The following is a 24775-nucleotide window of genomic DNA, read 5'->3' on the forward strand; positions in this document are numbered from 1 at the left end:
ACTGTGACACTTACTGTGGTGCAGGTCTCAGAGACATCTTGCAGCAATGAGTTCCACACGTTTTCACCACTTCCCATTTGGAAAAGTATCTTTTATTATTTATGACTTTTCCATTTCAGGGAAGGCCCCTTTTCTGCTCAGATGAGATAGAGTGAATAGTTCCTGATCTACATTTTCTCCCTGCCATTTATTATTTTGTATACTTTCGATCATGCTTTTCTTATTCACTTTTTTCTGTTAACATTCCCAGTCCTTTCAATCTCTTTATCGTTCTTACCGCCCATCTCTTTCCAATGTATGTTTCTTACATGGGCTAACCAGAACTGAACAAAGTACTAGGATGAGGCTGAATAATTGGTGTACATAACAGGCAAAATCCTGGCCCCATTGAAGTTGCTGGGAATTCACTGACATCTAAGGGCTGAGGTTTCTCCCAGTGCTGTCACATTTCCTGCATTATTCTTCTTTCCATTTTTCATATATTCAACTTCAAAATTTGGCAGCTTAGACTTTAATCTAGAGTCCTACGGATTCGGCATCCTCCATTAAATTGCTGTTAGTCCTCAGAGTAGCAGTGTAGCTCTGTGGACAGGATTAGTTCCCCAAATCACTTTGATGAAAAGGGTCAAATTTTGTCCTAATTGACATTTGTTACAGAGCCACTCTTGATGTTAATTTTGAACAGCTGAAACTGAGGGCAGCAGCTCAGACTTTGAAACAATGCTGTTTGTGTTCACAGTGACCTTTAGCTGTAAAACCTGCTAAAATACATTATTTAGTATATGAAAGAAAAAAACCAAAATTTTTGCCGCAGTAAATGACTGTCCATAATGCAATATGAATGTGAGGCAAAACAGGTCAGAGTGTTTTTACAGCATCTGTAAAAGAAATCTGTTAACTTCTGTTTCCTCCACAGAAACATCTGAGAAATGTTCAGATTGTTGCTGGCTAATAAATACAGTAAATGAAATGTTAATAAATCACCAGCAATTTAGCCTGACAATAACATGGATTGACCACATTGATTAAATTGATTATGTTTCATATATTTACAATATGTAGACACAAGCCTAATTTATTTTCTGAAGAGTTCAAGGTAGGTATCACTGGTTAAAAAAAAAAAAAAAAAAAAGGCAAAACAAAACAATGGAGTAATGTTTGTGGTTGCTATCTGCAATAATCTAATGCTGACAGAGAGCAGTATTTTATTTAGTAATTAACAGTGTAAAGGGGAGAGAAGCTGTCATGTTGGTTCTTAAGCTGGGGAATGTGATGAAAGATGATATCTGCGATCTCATCCTTTCCACTTGTTTAGGATTGTCAGGATGAGAAATGTCAGCATTATGAAAGCTCAGCTCTGCTCTTGATATGATAAAACCCTTCAAAAGACAGTCTTTCTCTCCCTCTCCCCCTCCTTTCTCCCTCTCCCTTTCGCACTTGCTTTTTATTTATCCTGTTTTGTTAGATGGCAGAAATATAATTCTTTTCTTTCTTCCTATTATAAGCCACCATTTTTGTTTTATTATATGTTTCACAACCCCTAATGCCCCACTGAAAATTACCTTGTTAAATGACAGTGTTTCAAAGCCATGAATCCTTTCCACCATTCCCTCAGAGGTTTGAAACAGTCAACAGACTGTAAAGAATAAATAATAAAAAAGTATTGATTATTTTGATGACTGTGAGATTCAATTAAGTATTAATTTTGCCCTCCAGTGGACCTATCAAGGTATTCAAAAGGGAGGATTCGGCTCAGCTAAATGCGTGCTGAGTGCTTCAGCCTTAAATAGGGAGAAAATGTGTTTACCTACAGTATTTGAAGAGGAGTGCATTGATGCACAGAGTCCAATATTTAAGTGCTGTGCAAATTAAGCCCTGGTGACAGTGACATTGTTTTCAGCGATATGAGTATTGACTAAAGAAGTGCATTTGATGACAGCTTAAACTATTTGTATTGATTAACATTTTCATAGATTATCATGTGTCATATCAAATTCACTTTTCAGACATGAATACATTAAAAAACCCATAGGCAAACATCGACCAATGTAAGGACGGGACAGAGGGAACATGCTAACCAACCTACTTGCTCGCTGGTCACCTGTTCTCTGCATAAGAACCATTTAGGCATGAACTTTGCAATAAATAGCTGCCAGAGAGCGCAACAAGGTCACTTGTTCCTTTCCTTTTTTTTTTTAGTTTGGGTTTTTTTATTACTGTTTTCCATGCTGTCATGATATTGTGCCTACTAGTTTGCAAACGGAATAATAGTATGTGCTTGGAAATAATGCCTGACCCCCAAATGTCCTCAATGAACAGAAGATAAAACACATCCAAATCATCAAGAAAAAATTTAAATGTCTGTATATATGCGTAAGTTTTATGGGGGATATAATGTCGCAAACACAAGAATAATTGCAAACTGTATGCGTAAGTATCTTCCCTAATTTTATCTTTTAAGAAAATGGTATCTGTGGTTTTTATTTTCAAAAGAAAAATGTACGTATGTGTTTATGGACTTTTGGAGCATAGTATCCCAAAGACAGGAACAGTTAGAAGAAATCTGTGTCTCTGTTGAATATATGTAATGAAATGGCTATTTGCAGCTATGTATTTTCATAGAAATGCTGGAATCTGTATATTTGATTTTGTTAATGTACAGCTGAGGATGCCTCTTTAAATCACTATGGAGCGCTCGCAGGGCGCTCCTCTTCCACAGTGCTGGAGCATACAGGAATGTCTTTTCTTACTATGTTAAGGACAGGGTGAGGTGTAAAAACATACACACAAAAAAGCACATCCCACAATTAAAGCTGTGTTGGTTATGTTGCTTTCATAGAAGTTTTTCTCCAAAGCATCCTGAATCTCTCACATGCTAGTTGAGCTTTAATAGGGTGGGGAGTAATGGAAAACTCATTGGATCTGTAATAGCTCTTCACTTGACTGCAGCCAGCAATAACAGCAGGAGCAGCCAGAGATAAGAGAGAGAGAGAGAGAGAGAGTGTGTATGTGTGTGTGTGAGAGAGAGGGAGTGGAAGAGAGAGTATACGCACACCAAAGCTGCCACTTTTTTTTTCCTCTTACTCTTTTTTTTTTTTTTTTTTTTTTTCTCCTTCCCCCCCATCCTAGGATCCAATGATAGCTGGACAAGTCAGTAAGCCCTTGCTGTCACTGCGGAGTGAAATGAATGCAGAGTTGAGAGGTGAGGACAAGGCAGCTACTTCAGACAACGAGCTGAATGAGCCCCTGCTTGCGCCTGTGGAATCAAATGACAGCGAGGACACTCCCAGCAAGCTCTTCGGTAAGTCTGTCTAGGTATTTCATTTCACTGCTACCATGTTGTCCGGAAGAGCAATCTCCCCCCGTTCTTTTTTTTTTTTTTCCTCATTCCCACAATTTTCTTGTAAGTATGAAGGAGTAGCTTGGAGCGTGCTGGCGTACAGCCCTCTGCTCCCATTGCAACTGGTTACCAGAAAGACAGCACCACTCCTGAAAACTTTTGTCAACCATGAGCTTATTTTACACAAGTTGCAGACATTTTATGTTCTTTTTTGATCCATGGTCTCTAATGTAAAAAAAATGGGGGGGGGATATGGTAATTTTCTTGGAGTAGTTTGTTAACACATACTGCGTTAGGTGCTGATGTGTCTCGTATGCTACCAGCTTTTGCTAGGGCTGGATTAAACTGAAAAGTTATCATTTTGTATGGTAAAGATAAAGCAGGCTGAAGAGAGATGAAACATTCCCATAGAAAACACTCTGTACTGAGTAAACAAAGACTACCAAGTGTACTGCACAAGAAGCTAATGTTTTTGGAATTTAGATTATAAATTAAATATTTATTCTAAAGCTTGTGCAAAGAGGAAATTACCTTTTGAATTTTCATTTATTTTTAAATAATCTAAATTGTACCAGATAAATGTAACCTTTCACAATCAAAACAAAAGCAGCAAGAGTGGCACTCCAACACAGACATCTGTCATTCAAATGGATGACACCCTGTAAGCCAACTCAAGCAACTCTGATCTCTAATCACAAAAAGGGAGCAGAGTTGTTGAAGCGCGTGCTTGAGTGATAGATGTTGATAGATGTCTGAGCTGGAGCAGCACTATATGGTACATAGTGACATTTTGGGTTTAGAGGGACTGCTCTCCTGAAGGAATTTCTTTTAATTCTTTCCATCTGTGACTTGAAACAAACCTTAACAGAAATGGAGCATTTCCTTATTTTACATGACCCTATAGGTGGAAGTTGAAGGGAAAAAACCTTGTTTAAAAGGAATGCAGCTTTAAGGCAGAGAGGGTGAGAGCCTATTTTCTAAGATTCAAGTTTTGATTTCATAATCTGTAAGGAAATCTGTAGCAGTGTTCAGATTTCAGTATTCCAGCTACAGTAAGAACTGCAAGATTTTTTTAAACAAAAGAATACATGCAATTTTCTTTTAAAATTTTGCCCCTTACTAAAAGATATAGCACAAAATGTTTTACTAAACAACTTCACTGCAGATATGGGAAAATAATAATAATTTTAAAATCCTAAAATTCAATTTATGGATTACAGTAATGACCATTACTGAATGTCGTATCTATTTTTAAGCACCCTCTTATTAATCTTTGTTTCCATGGAAAGCATAATTTCTATTAGCAGTTTGAATGTTCAAAAAGCATATAAAAATTGTTTTAGTCCATTTTATCCAGGAAAGAATTGTAACATCTAAAATCCAGAGGGCTAGTAGTTATACAGAGTAGTATAAATACCTTCAGCTGTGTTTACGTATTTCATTTACTCAAATGTTTAGGGTGCATCTACTAAGTATTACAAGGCATATATAAAAAGAAAAATGGACTTTTAATTTGAGGGTAGTGAAGTGTCTGTTTGTTTGTAGATCAGGCAAGTTTTGTAATAAAAGGCACGATATTTTTTGAGCCCTTGTCATTTGGATGCTCTGCAGTAATAGTGAAATAGACACAGACACTTTTGTTGGAGTTGCCATGTGGGATACAGAAATGATGTGCAACAATATCTTATCTCCTTCTGAACTGCAAGTGTAATTTAGGTCCCTAAAAGCACTAATGAAAAATTAATTAATATATTGTGCTGTTTCTATTGGTGAGTGTAAGGTGTTTGCTAGCCTCATTCTTACACTGCTAAAAAGATGTTCCCAAGTAAACAAAAGTAGGTGAATTAGTTCAACTGCCTCAGTATGAACTCATGTACCATTTAGTGAGGTTCTGCTACAATTATGACAGATTCTATGAGTCTTTCAGCAGCAGCCCTTGTCAGTTGATTTTAGTAACTCTGAGAACATAACAGAAAGGACAGTGGGCTATTTTGATATATTTTAGGATCAAACCGAGCAAATTTAAAATAAAGATGATTAGCCTTTATGTCACAGAGGCATCCCTTAAGATACATTTGCAGTAAACATTTAAAATAAGTATAGTCTAGTTTAAAGCTTTGATGCATAAATATGGAGCATTATCCTATAACTGTTTCTCTCTTTAATGTTATGAATAACATGTTAGGAATGCATACTTTGGGCCTCTCTCTGCAATCTCTGAAATGAAATTATTTGTGGACTTACTGACATGTCATGGCGTAGTTTGACAATTTTCTCCTCCGACTTTCTTTTGTGTGATCAGAGGTACTAATTTTCTTTTTACAATATAACATTTAATACAAGCTGTGTGAAGATTTGCCCCAAATCTGTTAAGCAGGACAGGGAGGAGTGTTTTAGAAAGTCAAGAGGAGGAGACAGGTCCATAGAGAACAAAGTTTTTCTACACTGCTGCTTTCGTGTTTGAAAATCTGTGAAAATCGTGTACTGATTTAGTTGGAATGAATGACTGATGTTTGAGTGTCTTGTTGATGTAGCAGTATTTCACGAGTCTTATTTTCATATAGATGAACAGAGTTGAGTGATTAGATGCGAAGAGCTTTTTTCTTTCTCACCGGACACATTCTGCTTAGCTTCTTTGGATGGATGTGTTTATTTCTGCAAGGACCTGCATTGCTCACCTGTACCTTTTCCTAAAATCCGCCTCCTTTGTCTCAAACTTGCTAGTTTTGGTATTTCACTGCATACTATAGAAATAGCGGATATTTATTTTTTGTTTTGTGCAGATAGCACAATTAATCATTAAAATGTGACCTCTTCAATAACAATCCCTGCTGCAGGTGAGGAAAGGGCAGGAGTACAATTAATTATACTTATCTTTGACTTAGGAAGATATGCAGTAAATTTTGTTTCTGTTACGGGTGCTTTGCTGTCAGTGACAAAGCAGGTGAATGCTGTGGCTGCTTGAGTCTCAAACACCAGCACAAGCTGGGATAAGTTTCCCATCTGAAACTGGTGCACAGGTGTCTGGGAAGAGGCACTTTGTCACTGTGGTGTGGTACTTACCTGTGAGTGACGACAGGAGCAGCTGTGATTAGAGAGGTTGTGCCTGCTTGTTGTGTGCCTGCTTGCTTTCTCGTGGTGGTGGTGGCGGCGGCGGCTGGTTTGGTTTTTTTGGTTTTTGAAATAAAAGGATGCCCTATAGTCTGGCGGTTTACATCTGTAATCCTCTGCTTGTGCATTTATACCAGCAGACTTTTTGGAATCCACATACCTGCGTGCAGAGGACTTGATACTGAAATCACGTGAAACAAGAAAGGAGTAAAAATCGTGGTGAAAAATACTTTCTGAAGTGCAAAATACTGGTAAAGGACTCTATCCTGAAACACATTAAGTCAGAAGTACAGTTTTGAAGTGTGGAGTTAGCGCAGCTACAGTGTTTCAATTGCAGAAATCCCAGTTTTTCTGAGCAGTGTGAGCTGGAGTTGTTTTGCAAGAGATCTTGTGGCATATTACTTACTCTAAAACATTTGTGAAGAAGAATCTCCTATTTTAATCATGTGATGCAATTAAGAAATGGAGAAACTGAGTCTGGCTGATGACATTCCTGGTGGTGTCATTTTCAGATCGACATGTCTTACTCTGCAATATGCTTTAAAGTCGTAATGCAGGCCAAATGCCACGGCTCTTACTACAGAAAGCTTTTGTTAATGCTAAGTCATAGCTTCACTTGAATAAACACATTGGGATTTGATCCTGAGTTAATTAATCCTAGTTGCCATTTTATGCAATATCTTCAAACACGTTTAGAATAAGTTATGAACTATTGATCTGAAAAAAATTTTAGTAAAGAAAAAAACCCAACTAGTCGTATTTAGGTGTGTAATATTATAACTGCTGAGGTTCAAAAGTTGGTGTAGACACCAGGGAGACGTCGTGCATAAAATTACCAGTACAGCTGAAATCCCAAGAAAGAAGTCGCTAGATCAAGCACCAAAAGGCCCTTTGGACTGAGGCTGGCTTTCCTGGAATTAGATCCAGTCCTTAATTCATCCTTACTTTAAGATAATTTGTGACATAGTTAGATGATGGTAAAAAGAAAGCCAGGAATTCACTTGCATGTTAAGGTAATTTTACTGCATTACAAAAAGTTGCTCTTTGAGATTGAGCTTGTAGTTCTACACATCAAACTCATTGAAATAAACCAAGCTGCAAGTATATAGTGAGTGCAAGACCAAGGCTCTAATTGTGGAGCACAAGTAGCACAAGTGTTTCGCATTTAATAATTGCAGGATAGCAAAAATCTGACTGCTAAATATTTCTCTTTTTTTCTTTTCTTTTTTTTTTTTTTTTTTTTTTGCTGGCAACATTTTGTTCTAGTGAAATTAAATCTTAGATTTCCTGTGCTGGATCTGGAGACTGTTGTTTCATTTGGTTCGCTACCAGTTTTTTGTTTGTGGTTGGTTTTTTTTTTTTCATAATGCTCTGTATGCTTGAAATATGGAGCGGGAATATGCAAGTTAAATGAATTTGCACACATTTCTGTAAACAAGGGTTTATTTTCAAACCCCTGCACTGGCTTTGGGATTTTGTTTTCCTTTCCCATGTTATTATCCGTGTTTCAGAACCTCATGCGTCTGTCTATATAATCGTACATATATACGCTGTAGTAGAATAGGGTAGAAGTTGTTTCTAACTGATTGTGTTTTGCTAGTAGGTCCCTCATATTGCTCTTTAAGGTAACATACATTATCTAATTTTATTTATTTATTTTAAATCGAAGTTGCCTGGATTAGAATTTATGGCACTGGAGTAATTTCAGTTACAAAGGATAAAGTACTAAATTGTCTTTTACCTCTGGAGACAGTGGTCTCTGCAGGTCAGAGCAGAGGTCATTGCCAGGTTGCTGTGAGGAAGCTCACGTTATTGTTATTAACAGTGTATCTTGCCTGTGGGAGGAAAAATAGCCTTCAGACTAAGAGCTTTCCTTTCATCAGTGTCTTTAAGGCTGATTCTCAGTGTTTTGGTTATATCCTCAAAATTTTAAGGCCTCTAAGATCTCTGCCCATCAGGAGCACTTTGATAAGGTTTGGTAATTTCAGTGAAAGAAAGCAATGTGTGTTTGTTGCTCTTGATGCTTTTTAAAGCTTTAGTGAATATTTCCATTCTGATACGGAAGTTCATGGCCCAAATGGTCTCAATATTAAAATCAGAACCTTCTTTTAGATGTGGTAAACACTTGAAATACATTTAGTCTGCATATAAAGATTCTTGTCTCTTCACATAATTTTATTCAGTAATTTCCACATTATGGCTGCTTTGTTCTGAGACACTATCGGTTACCCGTGCTATCCATAAGGGGTGTAGGACTGATCCTGCTAGTGCTTGAATGTTTGATACTTCTATTAAAACAAGTAATCTGTGGATTAAGAGCACTATATCATTACAAAGACTGTGTCAATGAGGAACGTTAATGGATGGCATGTTTACAGAACTGGGTCATTATACAGGCTTGTAAATCTATTTTCTAAAATGTAATGGTGTCTTTCTCAATTAACGAATAAGTTTCCAAAGAATCTGAAGATCTGGCTATGTGATGGATTGTTATTTCTGAAGGATATATTTGACATGAGCATTTTTCAATAGGTGTTTGTAAACAGTTAGGGACTTGAATAACTACTCTGAATAATGTTATTGTCTGACTTCTTGGAGAAGTTCTTACTGAAGTCAGTGGGGAATGCACTTGTGAATGTAGAGTAAATGCCCATTAATGCCTAAAAAGATGTTATGACTATTTAGACACAAAGCACGATGCAATGGTAAGACAGAAAATCCATCCTTAGCTCAGTATTCCTGCTGTGCCTAGGTATTGCAGGTAGCTCAGGCAGTGGTGATACTGATGCTAGCATGTATATTCCAATTCTGAGGAGACCGGAGTCTTACTTTAACCTTTGATGAAAGCAGTATTGGGCTGATGAAGGGAAAATACTGCAGCCCCACTTATAAATTCCCCTGCTTGTATGGAAATAAATCAGTCTTATTGCTGTGCCTGAATTGTGACAAAGACAGCCTATTTTTAGAAAGCAAACAAAAACAAAAGCTGTTTTCAGTATGGAGAAAGTTTACTGTGTATTTTAAAGACAATTCTGTTCTTTCTCATGAATTTCTAATTCTTTGCTAAATTTTTTGAGCTAAGTGTATGTTATGTGTTTCTTAAATTAGGTTTGATTTTCTGTATTTATATACAGAATAACTAACATTAGAGAAGGAAGGGAAAAAAAAGAATGAAAACCTAGTATGTAATTGGCATGACCGAATGACAAATAGTTCATTTCTAATTAGTTAATCTTTCTTCTCCCTGTCTTTGAAGTTATAAAAATAACAACAAACTTGTTTAAAAGCAACATAAATGGCTGTTTCAAAGGAGACTTTCTGGCTACTAGACAGTAAACAGGTAATTTGTGAAAGAACGGTTACTTTCTTTGATTGAGGTGCTTGCCGGTTTGTGTTATGAGATTAATAATAGATCAGACACTTGCACATTAAAAAGGAAGCAAACGTAGGAAGGAGAAGGAAGGAAAATTGCATGTTTCTGTTGGACTTCACATGATTAAGCAAGTTCTCCATGGAAATGTGTGGGTGATGCAGGTGGAGGTGAAGTTAGATTTGCCCAAATGTGCACATGGCACCACTTAACACCACTTTTGATTTCCTTATGCTAAACAAAGAGATAGCAAGTGCTTATACCAAGCTGGCACCCTGTCAGGGGGCAATCTGTATAAAGTTTCCTGCTGTCAGGTTAATAAATTTTTTAAAAATATCCAAAGGCAGAGGTAGCTGTAGGAAGCTCATAGTAACAGTTGCCATTCTCCTGCGGATCATTTTTTCCTTTAATATCCTGTGTAGCACTTGGTTTTCTTTGTTGCGTTGTCTTCATAGGTTTTGTTCTGTCTGACATTTGTGGGTTCTTCTTTGTTTTAATTCTTTTTCTTTGCTAAGCTGTTTCTTCTGATGCATCTATCGCCTGCGGTCCCATTTTTGGGGGAGAGATGGTCAGGGGATGGGAAGATCAGCTTTGTGGCTGATTTAATTGTGTATTTAGTATACTGATGTTTCTTCCATTAATGGTTTATCTTCTGACTTTTTAAATGACTACTCCTAGTACTACCATTAGTGCTACCAAAATAACACTATTTTGCAAGTTGCAAAATCATTTCTGATGAGCTTAGTGGTAGAAGTTACATTAAAATGACAACTAAATGAGAAAATTAATGCTGAACAGGGGCAGAAGCAGAATAAAATTAAATGTGTCATAATTTGTGGGTTTCAACTGGAATATAATTTTGTTATCCAAATGGTTTGCTATTTGTTAGCATAAAGTCTCGTTTTTCTCTTTTCCCCACCATATAAAAATCAAAATCAATGTCTGTATGAAACAAAGGAAGATTTGTATTGTGACATGTTCTGCTTTATGTTGTGATACTGCTTTGATGCTCTCAGAAGTAGGACTAAACCCTTTTACTTTGAAAGCTGAGGTCACCTAGAGAAGAATAGTGCCTCATCCCGTCTGGCTAAATAAAACCGTCTGTTTTCAGAGAGAGTGAAGTAGGATTCACTCTCTAGATGTTCCAGGGATATCTACATCTACCACATCAATGCACAACCCATGCCCCTGCCACTCTAAAATGTTTGTTTAACACTAAACTACTGTTTGTCTATTTCTAAAAGTAGTTTGGATTTCTCTTTTTATTTTAGAATGTGCAAGAAGAGTTGTTGGGACAGTGTGAGTTTTGTTTTTCTTATCAGTCCTTTCTTTTCAGAAAGGTAAACCATGAATTTTATTCCTGAACAGAAAATGTTACATTTCAGAAAACAGAGCAATCATGTTATTTGAAAGTGACTACAAAATTAAATATACACATATTTAATGTATATATAAAAATTATCAGACAGTGTGACAGGAATATGATGTAAATTATTTTAATAAAATTAAAAAAAATCAGTCCTAAACCAATTTCTTGTTACTTTAAAGATTCAGATATTACAGAAGTAAGAAATAAAGATTTTCCTATATTAGGAACAATATTTGCTACAGCAATCTATCATTAGATTACTTCTTTGAAAACTAGCATGGAGTTTATAGAAGCACATACATACTAGCTTTGAAAAACACCTTTGCGCTTTTTGGTTCAGGCGGTGGCTGTATGGTTTGACCACTGGAGATCGCATTAAGTAATTTTCATTTTCTAGCGCAGTCTCCTTTCTGACATAGTCCTGCTTTTTAAAACCTTGTTTTTAAGTTGTTGAATAAAGAATTATTAGCAGTCAATTGCCTTCCAGCAGAAGACAAAGGAAGTCCTCTCCTAGACTGCACTCGTCGCACAGCCTAGCCTGTTATTCTCCCCACAAACTCTAAAGCTTGTAAAGTAGAGGAACAGTAAAAGCAAAAGTGCCACCTTTCCTTACTGCCCTTCTCTTTTCTAACAGCCAGGCTTGGAGCCGTTCCCTTCTCTTCTGCTTGTTGGTGTGTGCACACAGCTGGAAACGCACACAGCAGCGCATGGGCAGTTGTTGCTCAGGTCTACTCACATGTATTTTGCCTCTGTCTGTCAAGGTCTGCTTTAGGTCTCTGTGCTTTGTTTGAAGCTTAGCATTTGGGGGGATTGTTCCTTGAAGAGGATGATCTAAAACCCGTGTTTAATCAGGAAGCCAGAATTGCTTTTCAGTAAATATGCCTTAAGGCATACTTTAATATATTGTACTATTAAGTACGTGTAATTATTTCTTGAGATAGCACAGTATTAACCGGAAAGGAAGAAAGAGCATTTGAATTCAGTCTAATCTCTTGAGCAAACACAATATGGGGCAGTTCTTGTGTTTTCTTTTGCATACAATTAGGATTTATTCACGTGGTGTAGAGATGTCATGTTTGTTTAGTGATTTGAATAAACATGAGGCCAGTTTCTGACAGGTCTCAGGTGACCATCCATCACATATGCAGCAAGACCACAGATTTCAACAGGGTATTTACCCTATCAATGCTTGCATGCCAGTCTGTGGCCTCCACCTCTCTACTGTGCTCACCACTCTACAGCTTCCCATGTTCTGGAGCTAAAATCAGCTAAGCAAACATGCTGACAGGAAGGAACAACCACTCTATAATTATGCTGCCTTCATATTTAACAAAAGACGAATTATTGAACCAATCCCAGGGTTACCACGGGTTTCTGTTACGCTGTGCAGGTACATGTACGTATTGCAAAGGCTCTGCAACTCCACCTCCACTGTTTTGCCTTGGGGAACAGGCAGTAGCTGTGGCAGGAACAGCATCTGACCTGCTGCAGGCAGAGAAGGGGTGCTGGTGTTGGAACCTGTGTAAAGCTTCTGTAAAGGTGGAGAAGTTTTTAGGGGATGCTTATGGGACAGGTAGAGTGGATTAGCATAATTAGGCATTCAAAAATAATTAAGGACCATAAACGGTAGTTATTACTGAAACAAAAACATGACTAGAAAAATCAGAAGTGATTAAAATGGCAGGGGGGGAGAAATTATATTGATATGAGCTCAAAGGTGACTGTAAATGTACAGGCTTGGTGTTTCTCCTCCTTTCTTATGCTTCCTTGCATGAAATCACATATATTTGGGACTGCAAGCCGCAAATCTCTCTGAAAGAAAAATGAAATTTACAACTGGGAGAAAGCAGAACATGAAAATATTTTGAAAAATATTTTTTCTATTAATTGAATATACTTTACACTCATAAGCACAATAAATTTAATGATAATATCCAGCAAGAACAGCATCTGCATAAGTCATTTGAGTTGTTATGGTTTTTTCCTTGGTATGAAGAGTGCGAAGGGAACACTTGTGTGGCTCTGCTGGGATTTGATGCATTGCTTTCAGAGTCTCCTTATTTTAGTGCATGGATACAACACAGTGAACCTTCTCATAACAGTTGCTGACAAGAAAAAAAAATCTTTCAATCAGCTGGTCCTGCTCACTTTCCCCAGCCCCCACATCTCTTTGCTTTTATGAGGCAATGAATAAAAGAGGGACCAGATGATGCAAAGGCTTACTCAGATGAAATGTCCTAGTCGATGAGCAACTTTGGATTTGCAGGACTCTGGCTTGTGACCCTGGGCATCAAAGGGATTGAATTTGGGGGCTGAGCCTTTCTCACATTGCCATTTTCTCATTTGTGTAAAATGATTGCTGGTGTATTTTGAATAGCACTTTACATATTTCAAGCCTGCATGTGGCGGCAGACCCCCATCTGGTGTAAAGGCTGGTGTGTTTTTGGCGTGTTACAACACAGTGCATCCTCCTAGCAGCAGCCATGGGGCTGTCTGGGGCTGTACTGGAAGGGAGATGGAGGGGTGGAGGGAGGGGTTTGCTTCATAATCTGAAATCTCAGGAGCAAAACATTCATGTTTATTGAAAAGAGTAGAATCAGGCCCTTTCTTGCAATGATTTAAAAAAAAAAAATCTAGGCTTTGGTCAGGTTTTGTTATTTATTTTTAATAAGCCATTCTTCTGGATTTGTATTCCCTTTTTTGTGGGTAAGTATAACTGCTGTATTTCAAACCAGGTTAAAACAGTTAAAAAAAAAAAAAAAAATGTTCCCTAAAAGACAGCTTACTGCTGACTGTTTTATTTTGTTTATATCTGGTATTTCTTATGGTATTCAGATGGTTGTGATAGACTAGCACAAGAGCTGCATGTCTTGTCATCTGTACTGTATCAATACATTTTTATAATGATACAATAACCTGAACCCTGTAACAGTTTATGATCCATTTGAGAATTCTTATGGATTCTCAGAGTGACGGAGACCCGAAAAAAGAACTTGACTGCTTTCGCAAAACTGGTGCTGTGACAGGAAAAACTAGCGCGCCTGTGATTTAGTTGCTAAGGAATCATATTGATCTGATTCGTCATTAAACTTTTAAGTTTTGGGGGAAAAAAAAGTCGAGCTGGTTGAAGGTGGAAAAACAGTGATGTGATTGCGAGGGTCTGCAATACAGGTAAACTGTGCCATACTACTGCTGATATTGATTTGTTATGATTAATAAATATGATTTTATGCATTACCCATGTACTGTATCTGTAATAGTGCTTTTTTTAGCGCAGAAGAAAATGACTTCTTGCTCTTTATTTTTCATTGACTATTTTTAGTCAATGATAAATAAAGAACTTTAACAGCAGTCTGAATAGAGGAAAGACAGGACTTTAAAACAGAAACATAGCAGTAATGAATAACCATATAGTGAACTGCACACATGCAGCCATTTTAACATTTGTAATGGTGCTAATTTCCTACTGCTTTTTAAAATATGCTTCCACATGAGCTCTCAAAAACCATAAAAGCTTGGCATGTAAAGTAAATTGTTTGTCACTTGCTGACGACCTGCCATATTTATTGTCAGGAGAAATGGACATTAGTTGGAAAAGCAGTTGTTAAAGGCCAAACAATTTTTAAAGATGGCAAAGATGTGCAAGGGCTTTCCTTTTTCTAACAATGAGCCACCCCTTCAGACATCAAAAGACAAGATAATAAGACACTTCAAGCACAATTCAAGATTATATTCAACATCTAAAGGCTCATCTCTTGTCAGTTTGCATTTACTCTCCTAGGGATGTGATGCTTCTATCATCATTCTGTCAAGAGGAGTCTGGCAGAAGCGGTGAGGGCCCCTCATTTCACACACTTAGTGTTTTTTATCAAATAGCCCATGCTCATTCAGATTCAGCCAAAATGGAGGGATAATTTGAAGAAGGTCACTCACAAGTACAAAAATCTTGTGCTGATTTGTGTGATTAGAAGGCATTAAAATTGCACGTTTATGTTAGTTCTGAGATGTTTTGTCAGTTTATTTAGTAACACACTGTTGAAGCATAAAATGTTTTTAAAATAAAAAAGGAAAGTTTGCTTAAAACAACACACGCTCTATTATTTAGCAAATATTTGAACAGTGAGCTATTCTAAATGGCATTGTTTTAATATAACCTTAAAATGCATTCACCTTCCATTTCCCATTTGAGAGTGGGATGTTCAAGAGCTTTAGAGGTGAAATCTTGGCCCACTCAGAGACTTGTTAAGATTTCACTCACTGGTCATTTCATCCTTAGAAGGATCTAGGAGGCTGAATTCAGCATAAAAGGAAGCATTTTAACAGCTTACGTAGGCATACTTGAATACAGACTAAAATAGTACAGCACCAGTAAGGTTACCTAGAGATGATATATAAATTATGTCACACAAGATCTTTGATTTGGCACACGGGTGTTTTGTGCCTTACTTTTTGTGCCTTATTCAATTCTGTGTGGGCAGGTGTTTGGACCACATTCTTCTGGAAACCGGAGTTGTGATAACATGTGCTGTCTGAGGACATATTTCCAGTCTCTTCCTTCCCCTTTCCATTCTGCAAACTTGTGATATGGCATTATATGTGTTATTCATGATAACTTTTTCAGTGAATTGAGGGGTGGTTGTTCTGTGTTTTGGAGAGTCATAAAGGAAGGAAGGGGATATGATTACAGAAAGAGTTCTTTTGGTTGTTGTTTTCATAGGTCTTAGGTTAATAATGAAAGTTCTAATTACTAAAGACAGCATTTGAAAAGTAATTTTATTAATCCTAGGGAAATAATTTGGTGTGACAGTGTTCTCAAGTAAACCATAATAATACCTGTAAAGCAGTGATCACCAATTTTTTTAAATTGTAAACTTCTAGCAGTAAAAAGTTTTTGAGCATGCACCCCCAATATACACATATTTATTTATAAATTATATATACATACTACTATACTAACACGTACAACATAAAGTGTACACAGAAATATTTAAAAAGGATGAGATGAAGGTGAAATAAACACAATTTAAAAAATATCTTTAAATTTTACTGGGGCACAAAAAGAAGTTTTTTCTGCACCCCTATGGATTGTCTTGCCTACCGCTTTGCGTGCGCACACCCCAAATTGGAAAACACTTCTGCAGAGGACCAAGAACTGAAATGATATTAAGTAAACTGCCTGTCTGTCTAGGCATCCTGTGCTCAAAATCCTCACTGAAATGGGTGGGCCAAAAACTGTGTTTATTTTCACATCTGCTGTCTTACTAGATTCAATGTGGGTCCCTTAAAGATGAGGGAGGGTAGAATTTAGCTCTGCAATTTCAACCGTGCAAGTCAAGTTAAGTCCTGAGAAGGAAATTGAATCTTTAAAATATGGGGTCACTTTGCTTGTACAGGCTTCTAACTTTTCAGGAAAGAAAATAAGAGTGGTGCTTTAGCAGCTTTTTTGGCATCTCTATTGGATGTCATGAATGAAACTTTTCTGAGGCTTTCTTTAGTGATATGTATTATTTTCATGTCATCTGGATGTTGCCACTTCTTGTCTTGGCATTACACAGCTTTTCTTTGCTAGCAAAGAATATGAGGATCTGACAGGGAGAGGTACAGACAGGCAAGATTGGGTAAAACTGTATTCCTTGTTTCTGACTTCTTTGGTTTAAGCAACAAACAAGAAATGACCAGATGGTGCTATCATATTCAAAACATACGTAGACCATGTAACACAGGGGGGCCAGGCATCTTCATCTCCCATTGAAAACAATGGGATGTGAGGCTGTTTAACCTCTCTTAAAAGGGAGCTGCTGCTGAGGGACTTGGTTGGAGCTACTCTAAATCTTGAATCAGGAATTTATCAGCTCAGGAAGGAACTGTGAAGAAATGTGCGTTTGGCCTCGTGGAAAAAAAAAAAAAAAGAAACTCAAAGAAACTCTGCTCTATGGCTTGCCTTTGCACAACACTGAAGAAAAGGTATACTGCAATCATGGTGCATTCGAAGGGGTTTCACCAGAAAAGAAACTGCAAGGGAATTGGGAAGCTGTGAACAAATTGTCAAAAAGACAGATGGAATCACTGACTGACGTACTGGTAAGGTACACTAACAACTTCCACCTCAGTGGTACAGTATGCTGCAGTGTAGAGTGACTTCTCAAAGGAATTTGCTCTCCTACACATGTAAATGCTGTTGTGTATATAATATATCAATGTAGTGTGCAGTATTTCCAGGGAACTTATAAGGAGAAGTGAGTGTGCATTTAAACAGGTGCAGATGTTTAAACTGCCAGACTGTTATGTCCAGGAGAAACAGCATTTTTTGCGCTCACTGAAAAGGCTTTCCTGCTTTATTCATAAGGCCTATCTATATTCAGAAATTTGGCTCCTTTCTGCTGAACTATTCTGGAAGAGAATTTATGGCTGTTTCCACATCAGTGTGATTCTCTGTGCATCCACATCTGCTCTGCTCCATACTGTCTGCTAGAAAACCAGCATCCTCTGAGTCTGAGTGGGGAGAGAGTGAGATGCTTCCTTTGCAGGATGCTCATTAAGGAGCGACAAAGATTGAAGGGCAAATATGACCAAAAGGTAGCATGAATGTAGTTATGCAAGATCCATAGTACCACTGGAGAGTGCAAGTAGTCTCTCTAAAAGGCTTGCCTTCTGAACAGAATCTGGTTTCTAGTAGGAGAGGATTTATTTGCTAAGTTTTTACCAGGCCTGAGAGCCTGTGAGCCAGCTCTGGCCTGTTTTGTTACCATCTCTCTCAGTAGAAGCATGTGAGCTTATATGCTGGTTGTTATGTGTGTATCATTATTTTGGTTTTGCTCCCTGGTATTCATATTCATTAAAGATTGGCTTCTGACACGCTGTAGTGAATTTTGGAGGGGAAAGAAGAGTGGCTGCAAAGTTACAGGACCCTGTGCATAAATTCAGCTGTACTTGAATCTTTCCTAGCTTGCTTGTATATTTTCCTTACTCAGTCCTTTCCTTGGTGTTCTAGGAGGCTTCTTCCCCTGTGCCTGGGGATGTTGTCCTGGCAGTCCTCTTCCCTAGCACGAATGTGCAGAAAACAAACACTAGTTACAAGTTCAGTTAAAAGTCTGTAAATGGTTTTCTGTCTGCTCTCAGACCTCAAACTGTGGAAGTTGTAGGGATACATGCAGGGAAGCTAATGCAGATTCTCAGTGCCAGCAAACAAACTGAGCATCCCCACACTGAGCACCAACTCTGTTTAAAAAGTATTTAAACTGTAGCTATTGTGCAGTCCATTGGGAGCATTCACAGTAGGATCCAGGAAATAAAAATTAATTCCCATAACTGAAGACAGAGGAGCCACTATGTTTAAGGCATTATGGTTCTGTTTTATCTTTCTACCTATCCTCCTACAAGTAACAGGGATAGGTAGTAGATTCTGCTAAAGTAATTGTATTGATTTGCTCTGTGCTGCGCACCCAGCTGCTTTCTGAACCACTCTCTGAGCTGTTCTGGCAAGAATTTTGTGGTGCTTTAGAGAGAGCATCATGTGATAGACAAAGTGTGCATGAGTACAGTGTTTCTAAAACATAAATATTAAAAACTGAAGTTCTGTTAATTTCAAAATCAAACTGAAAAGCTGGAGTGGCAAATTTGACTTTAATTGTGTGTTTGCAATCTACATGAAGGCGTCTTTCCCCCAAAGCCTGCGCTAATATGCAAAGAGGCTGGGAGGAGCATGCACTTACATAAAGTAAATGCCTATTTAAGCTCTTGAACGATGACACTTTGGGTATTTCTATATGCTTCTGGGTTAGTTTTTACATTAGTAGACTGTGCATTGTTTTCATGGGTAAGTGGAAGTGAATAAGCATGAATAAATGTGTTTCTGAAGATACAATTCAACCTTTTTTGTGTTACCATTGAACTGCATGTTTTTAAACTGTGTCTTTGACTGTGGCATCTCCTCTTAGAAAATTCCTGCCCAACAAATAGCTCATTACATCATTGATAAGATTCTGCTAAACAAACACTGGATAACACAAGATATCAGTCCCTGACAAGCACGTGCACACACACAAAATGTTGCACTTACCCAGTTTTGTGAATGCTTTTGTGGGTTTTCTTTTGAAGTGGAGCTGTTGCTAGGCTTAGAAGAATTACTGCAATTCTTGAACTAGCTACTAAATAAATAATGAAACCTGCAGGTATGAAATAAAATTTTTGCACTTTTTAAATCATTACCGTGTTTCTTAAGTATTTCTCACTTTCTCCCCAAAAAAAGATTTTCTCCAGCTTTTCCCTCAGAGGGAGGAACTTGCAGTAGCAAAGTAAAGCCACAGGAGACAGTTTCTCAAATCCTGCTGTTATTACATCCTTTGACCCCTAAAAGCCAGGCTCTGACACCAGAATTTAAGCCATACATCCCTTAAAAACACAGGTACATAACTCTTCAGTTTCACTGAGGAAGTTTAACCAGGTCTGAAAATAGGAAAAACCATGTGCTGGTGTTAGTCAGGTACAATAGCAGGTGTTGAAGGTTGTTCTTTCACTTGTCCTTTGCAAATTGTGACTAATTTCAGCAAATGCTCTAATTACTTGGCAATATTACATTTCTGCTATACTTGTTTGTGTATAGTAAGACATACCACAACTTCTAAAAGATGGGAAAGGTGATTTTTAGAGGTGTCCAGTCCACGTTGAGTGTGTTTTGATGTGATAGAATCTGCAGGTTCTAAGTGACTTCAGAAAGCACCCTCCCCCCTTAAATCATTCAGAATATGTTACAATAAAATTGGTTAAAATTCAGTAAAAACAAGTGACAACAGGTACAGATCAGTCTATAGGAAGTAGAGGCTTGAGAGCAGCTAGAATTGGTCAGACAAAACAAAGCCTCTTTAATGTAGTTACAACTATTTCTTTGATTGTTTTGTGATTAGAGGGTCTTTTTGGTTCCAACATGAATTAGACACATGAATGCCTAGAGACTGATGCTCTCTCACCTGCAGCTAAGCTCAGGTGCTGGTATAGAGTAATGGGATAATGGAATTTGTGGCATTTTGAACATAAGTATTTCTCAAGTCAGCTGTAGGGAGGAGAGGGGTTTAGTATGGTTCTGTTTTATTCTTTTAATTGCAAAGGACTGTGTATAGAGGCAGAAGCAGCAAAGACTGATTATTTGTCAGCCTTCCAGAAAATCAATTTGGTTTAACTACTTAAAATGTAGTTAACTACTTAGCATGTCATAAAATACATAGAATATATGGGGAGATCTGTTGCAACACTTGAGAACGTGCTCAGTGGCCTTTCCTATTCACATGCTGTGATACTGGTTCTGAAATAACTTTCCAATCCTTTTCTTAGAAAGAATTGTCATGTAAGTGCAGATAAGAGCCAAATCTGCTTGTTTAATGAGAGGTGACAAATGACAGTGGATTCAGGTAGAACATATAAAAATGTGTCTACCTGCTGGAATATACAACTTATAAATGTAGTGCTTCTAAAACAATCAGTAGTCATTTAGAAATTATTTTTGTAGGGCATTTTGCTGAACTGCTACTGTCCAAAGAGTTGTCTGTGATGCGCATTTGCTGCTGCCAATGTTGCATATTTCAGCTGCAAGAAGCATGGTGGTTTACATGAAGTATGCTTGTTTACTATGCTTTATTTTTCTATAATGTAATTTTAGTTGAAGTCATATTAATGCATTTTAGACAAAGCAGAGCCCACGAAAACACCATCAAAATAGCTCAACTTAATTGTTATAGCAATACCATGCTGCATTGCTTAAAACTTTTAAATAGGACCTTATGCAATAAGATCAAACATGAAATGTTAAAACAGTTGCCTATCAATTTGCTTAGTTGCAATTCATGTAAACTCCTGCTCCATGCTGTGGGGTGGGAACACATGGCCTGTAAGTATGTAAAGAGGAGTTCTGTTGCAAGAATGTGATGAACTGTCCAGGGAAATTAAGGGAGGCTTGCCTAGGATGGTGGCAATATGTAATAACTCCATGAGAAGTGTTGTGACAATGCTACCAGGTCCTGATCTGGGCACCAAGCAAGCAGCACATTCAGATCCTAGGATGAGAGAGCAAGAGGTGCAAGGTTGCTGAATGAAACCCACACAATGATTTGGCATATCTGAAGACTGTGTGTCTAGTAAAGCACAACAGCTGTACAGCTGCAGAAGTATTTACAACCTCTAAAGCCATCCTGTTCTTTGGGGATGTGATCCTTCTCTAGGGAGGACTGGGATTGGGCAGGATTCCAATGAAAACCTGTGGGGCAATATTCCTCTCCCTGTTCAATCATTTACCTGTATAGGATAGAACTAGCTCCTATTGCTGGAAGGAGTAATCATTTATATGAATTTAATAGAGATTGTGTGTATCTGGCCTGTATTCCTGTGGCACAAGAGCTAATTTCTGCTGAACCTCATTAAGGTCATTTTCACCTAAACTTGGTGCGTGTAAAATGCTATCTCGGCAGGACGGGAATGTGTTATGCCTACTTAACACGGATCTACCCATGGTGCAATGCAGGAAAGACTTTTCTACTTTGGGATTATGTTTTTATCTCAAATGCAGCACAGCAATATAAAACCCATAAACCCATTTATTTTTTATAATCATGTATTGCTGTAAGTCACAGTTTTAGCTGACATTCCCTACTCTTTATTGACCTGTTTTGTGAGATTTTGTAAACTAGCTAATAAACCTTTTCCTTTGCTACTGTTAAGTGTAATACAGTACATTGCATTCACAGCTAAAATAAAAACTATGGTTTAGATAATTAAAAATTGTTCCAAATGTCTTAACAATAAGCACTTAGATATTTGTTCACAGATATACTTTTATGTTACACCCTACTCAACACAGGACATTTTCTCTGACTCATCTTCAATGCCCCGTTTTAAAGCACATATTTCTGAGTTTGGATTTAACTTGTATGCCTCGGGCAGTGGCAATTGCACTTTCCCATAACTGAGCAGTAAAAAGTGTATGTTGTGACTGTAGCTTGGTCTTCAGGAGCTGTGTTGGAATCTAGGGTAATGGAGGCTGCTTGGGGAAGTACGGAGTGCAGTAGACACAGTTACCCTCCTTGTTCATTGTCTTTGGAGGGTAAGATGGCTATTTAGATCCTAGATGTTGGACTTTGTGGGCATTATGAGTCTTTTAGCCCAGACAATGGTATGACTCTGGTGATGGTTTATCTAGTGCATGTATCAATGAAAGGTTCTCGCCACCAACTTGTTGGGTGTGTGTTGGATGACAAGAGCCTCTAATGTGGATGAATGGTCTTGTCCTTGGAACTACATTGAAGAAGGGAAGCGTTTGTAAAGAAATAATGGCATGTGATGTCTCTGGTGGGAAGGTGGGTTGGAGTACCACAGTGGGGTACAGCTGTTAATAATTAGATGAGTTTTAGGCTTCCTGCTGGAGTCTTCTACTGCAGACAGAGTGAGTAGTAAGAATGATTTAGGAGGACTAGAGATCTTTCTCAAGACTGTACTTGATGTCTGTCCTGTCAGGGAGCAGTGAGGCTGGCTGTTGCCTAAGAGAAGGTGAGCCAGAAGTGAAGGGTGACCCCCACTGATGGGGAGGGAGTTCAATGGGGTCTGAAACCAGGTCCAAGGCCTACCCAGGGAGCTCAGAGAGGAACAAATGTAAATGGGGCCAAAGACAGGACTAGAGACAATATTACAACATATGTACGAGTTTGGCTCAGGAGACAAGTTACCTACAATGTAGATCCAAGGCTCATCCAGAAGGCAGGGCCAGAGACGACCAGAAGCTGGTACAACAGAAAATGCAACTCAAGCAAGGGTTGAGCACTCAGGGCAGGGTATGCAGGGGATGCCCCAGGTCATCAGACTTGCACATTCGGGCCTATTGGTACACTCATGGCCCTGACACACACGGGCTGCTAGAGCTGAATTTTTAAGTGTCTTTGTAACTCTGCAATACGCAACTTCAGAGGAGTTGTGTAACAAAGTGTATCGGGTACAGGCAGGTAAGACACCAGTGGGGCAGGTTTTGTTGCTGTACTCAAACCAGTGGTGCTCAGCAGGGGATGATGCTATTTTCACAATGTATGTGGCCCAGATTTAAGGGAAGATGCTCTGTGAATTTCTCCATACTGGTTGATTCTATGAAGTTTGATATGTGGAAGGGTTTTTTCCGCCCACAACCTCAAGCAGTGAGGAAAACTGCCTTCTCAGGTCCTCCTTCCTCACCCTTATGAGCCTGTGAAGACTGATTGCGCTGTCTGTATTAGGAACTTGTATAACAAATAAGTCTTACAGGTGCGAGTGAAGACTTCCTAACTTCTGTAATTAACAGGTTTTTACCCTGGCAAAATTTTCTAATGCTTATTTTCAATTAAAATAGGAATGAACTGTGGATAGGAAAAACACTTTCACTCCCCAAATTTAATGATGTCTTTGTACTCTTTGAGTTATCCTGGTCTTTGGAGTTTTTGTGGAAGGCCCTTCAAGCTTATCTTGGAAGAAAATTTTCATTATACCAGTTTTCAAGTGCAGGACCAGCTCTCCAAGGATCTCTGCTGGTGGTGGCTGTGGAACAGCATGCTGCTACTTCTGATTATTTCTTCTGTGTATTAAACCTGGGTTGTCTTTTATGGCTATTGTCCTTTTAGCTGAAGTAGTTAGGAAAACTTGTTCCATTTGTAGCATGTACGGGTTGATACTGCCCTGGTGATAACTGGCTATTACAAGTTAGTGGTGACTGTCTAAGGAATGAATTTTATGCATGAGGAATATTAATGTGAGGTGCTCATGCATAAAAAAGAAGTTAGTTGAAATTTACATAACACTTCCTGCACCTGCTTGAATGAACTGTTAGATTATTGTACCGGGCTGCCTCAGTTCAAACACTTTAGCTTCCGCCATTCTCAATGGATTAGTAAAAATAATTCTGTGGTTTGACAGAGGAATTTATATTGTGTTTGAGAGTCTTTAAGCAAACACTAGAGAGTGAAAAATACATCATAGACCTGGTGAGCTGTGCTGTGGGAAATGTAAACTAAAGCAGTGATATATCTTTAGGAGTTGTTTCCCTTTTACTACTTGTGAAACACCTCCTATTTTAACCAATTGTGAATAAATAAGTTCTGTGATATAAACTGATGGGTGAAATTTATTAAATTGTAACTATCATGCAATACATACTGAAGAATAAGGGAAATCATTACATTTTCCAGGAAGGAAGTTAAATTTCATCTCTGAGGACATGCCCAAATGCCAGCTTCAAACTCAAATTCTTAGGTTTTGAAGAAGAGTATGCTGTTTTCCGTGTGCATGTGTTTACATGGCATCTCAACCTTTGTGTTGAGAGAAAAGTTGCCTTTATTTATTAAGACGGAGACAGTTAAGTCTTCTAGTCTTCTCAACCGTGTATTTCCTTCGGCTTGTTCCTCCTGATTAAGAATGCAGTAGTTATTGATACCATAGATGTTGACTGTTAGATTCCCACAGCTGCACTAACTGTAATAGGAGTTGAAAAAGAGTTATTATAACCTATACACCCAAGGGTCATATGGAGGAGAGAACAAAATGAGATGGTAAGGGTAAAGCACTTAGTGTACTCTAGGTTTCC

The 24775-nt window shown here is 38.1% G+C and overlaps 1 protein-coding gene across 2 annotated transcripts in view; it reads left to right on the forward strand.

Annotated features, from left to right (window-relative positions):
* The window catches only part of POU6F2 (POU class 6 homeobox 2), a 315511-nt gene that overhangs the window by 55603 nt on the left and 235133 nt on the right, over nt 1-24775 (forward strand). Inside the window, exon 2 of one of the 2 annotated variants that reach the window (XM_086468248.1) lies at nt 3130-3301. In XM_086468248.1, coding sequence (XP_086324374.1) covers nt 3130-3301 — 172 coding nt within the window. Of the gene's footprint in view, nt 1-3129; nt 3302-24775 lie in introns of those variants that run through there. The other variant, XM_086468249.1, reaches the window with a different exon arrangement.

The sequence above is a fragment of the Leptosomus discolor genome, chromosome 7, assembly GCF_034619465.1.
Source record: "Leptosomus discolor isolate bLepDis1 chromosome 7, bLepDis1.hap2, whole genome shotgun sequence".
NCBI classification, from domain to species: Eukaryota; Metazoa; Chordata; class Aves; order Leptosomiformes; family Leptosomidae; genus Leptosomus; species Leptosomus discolor.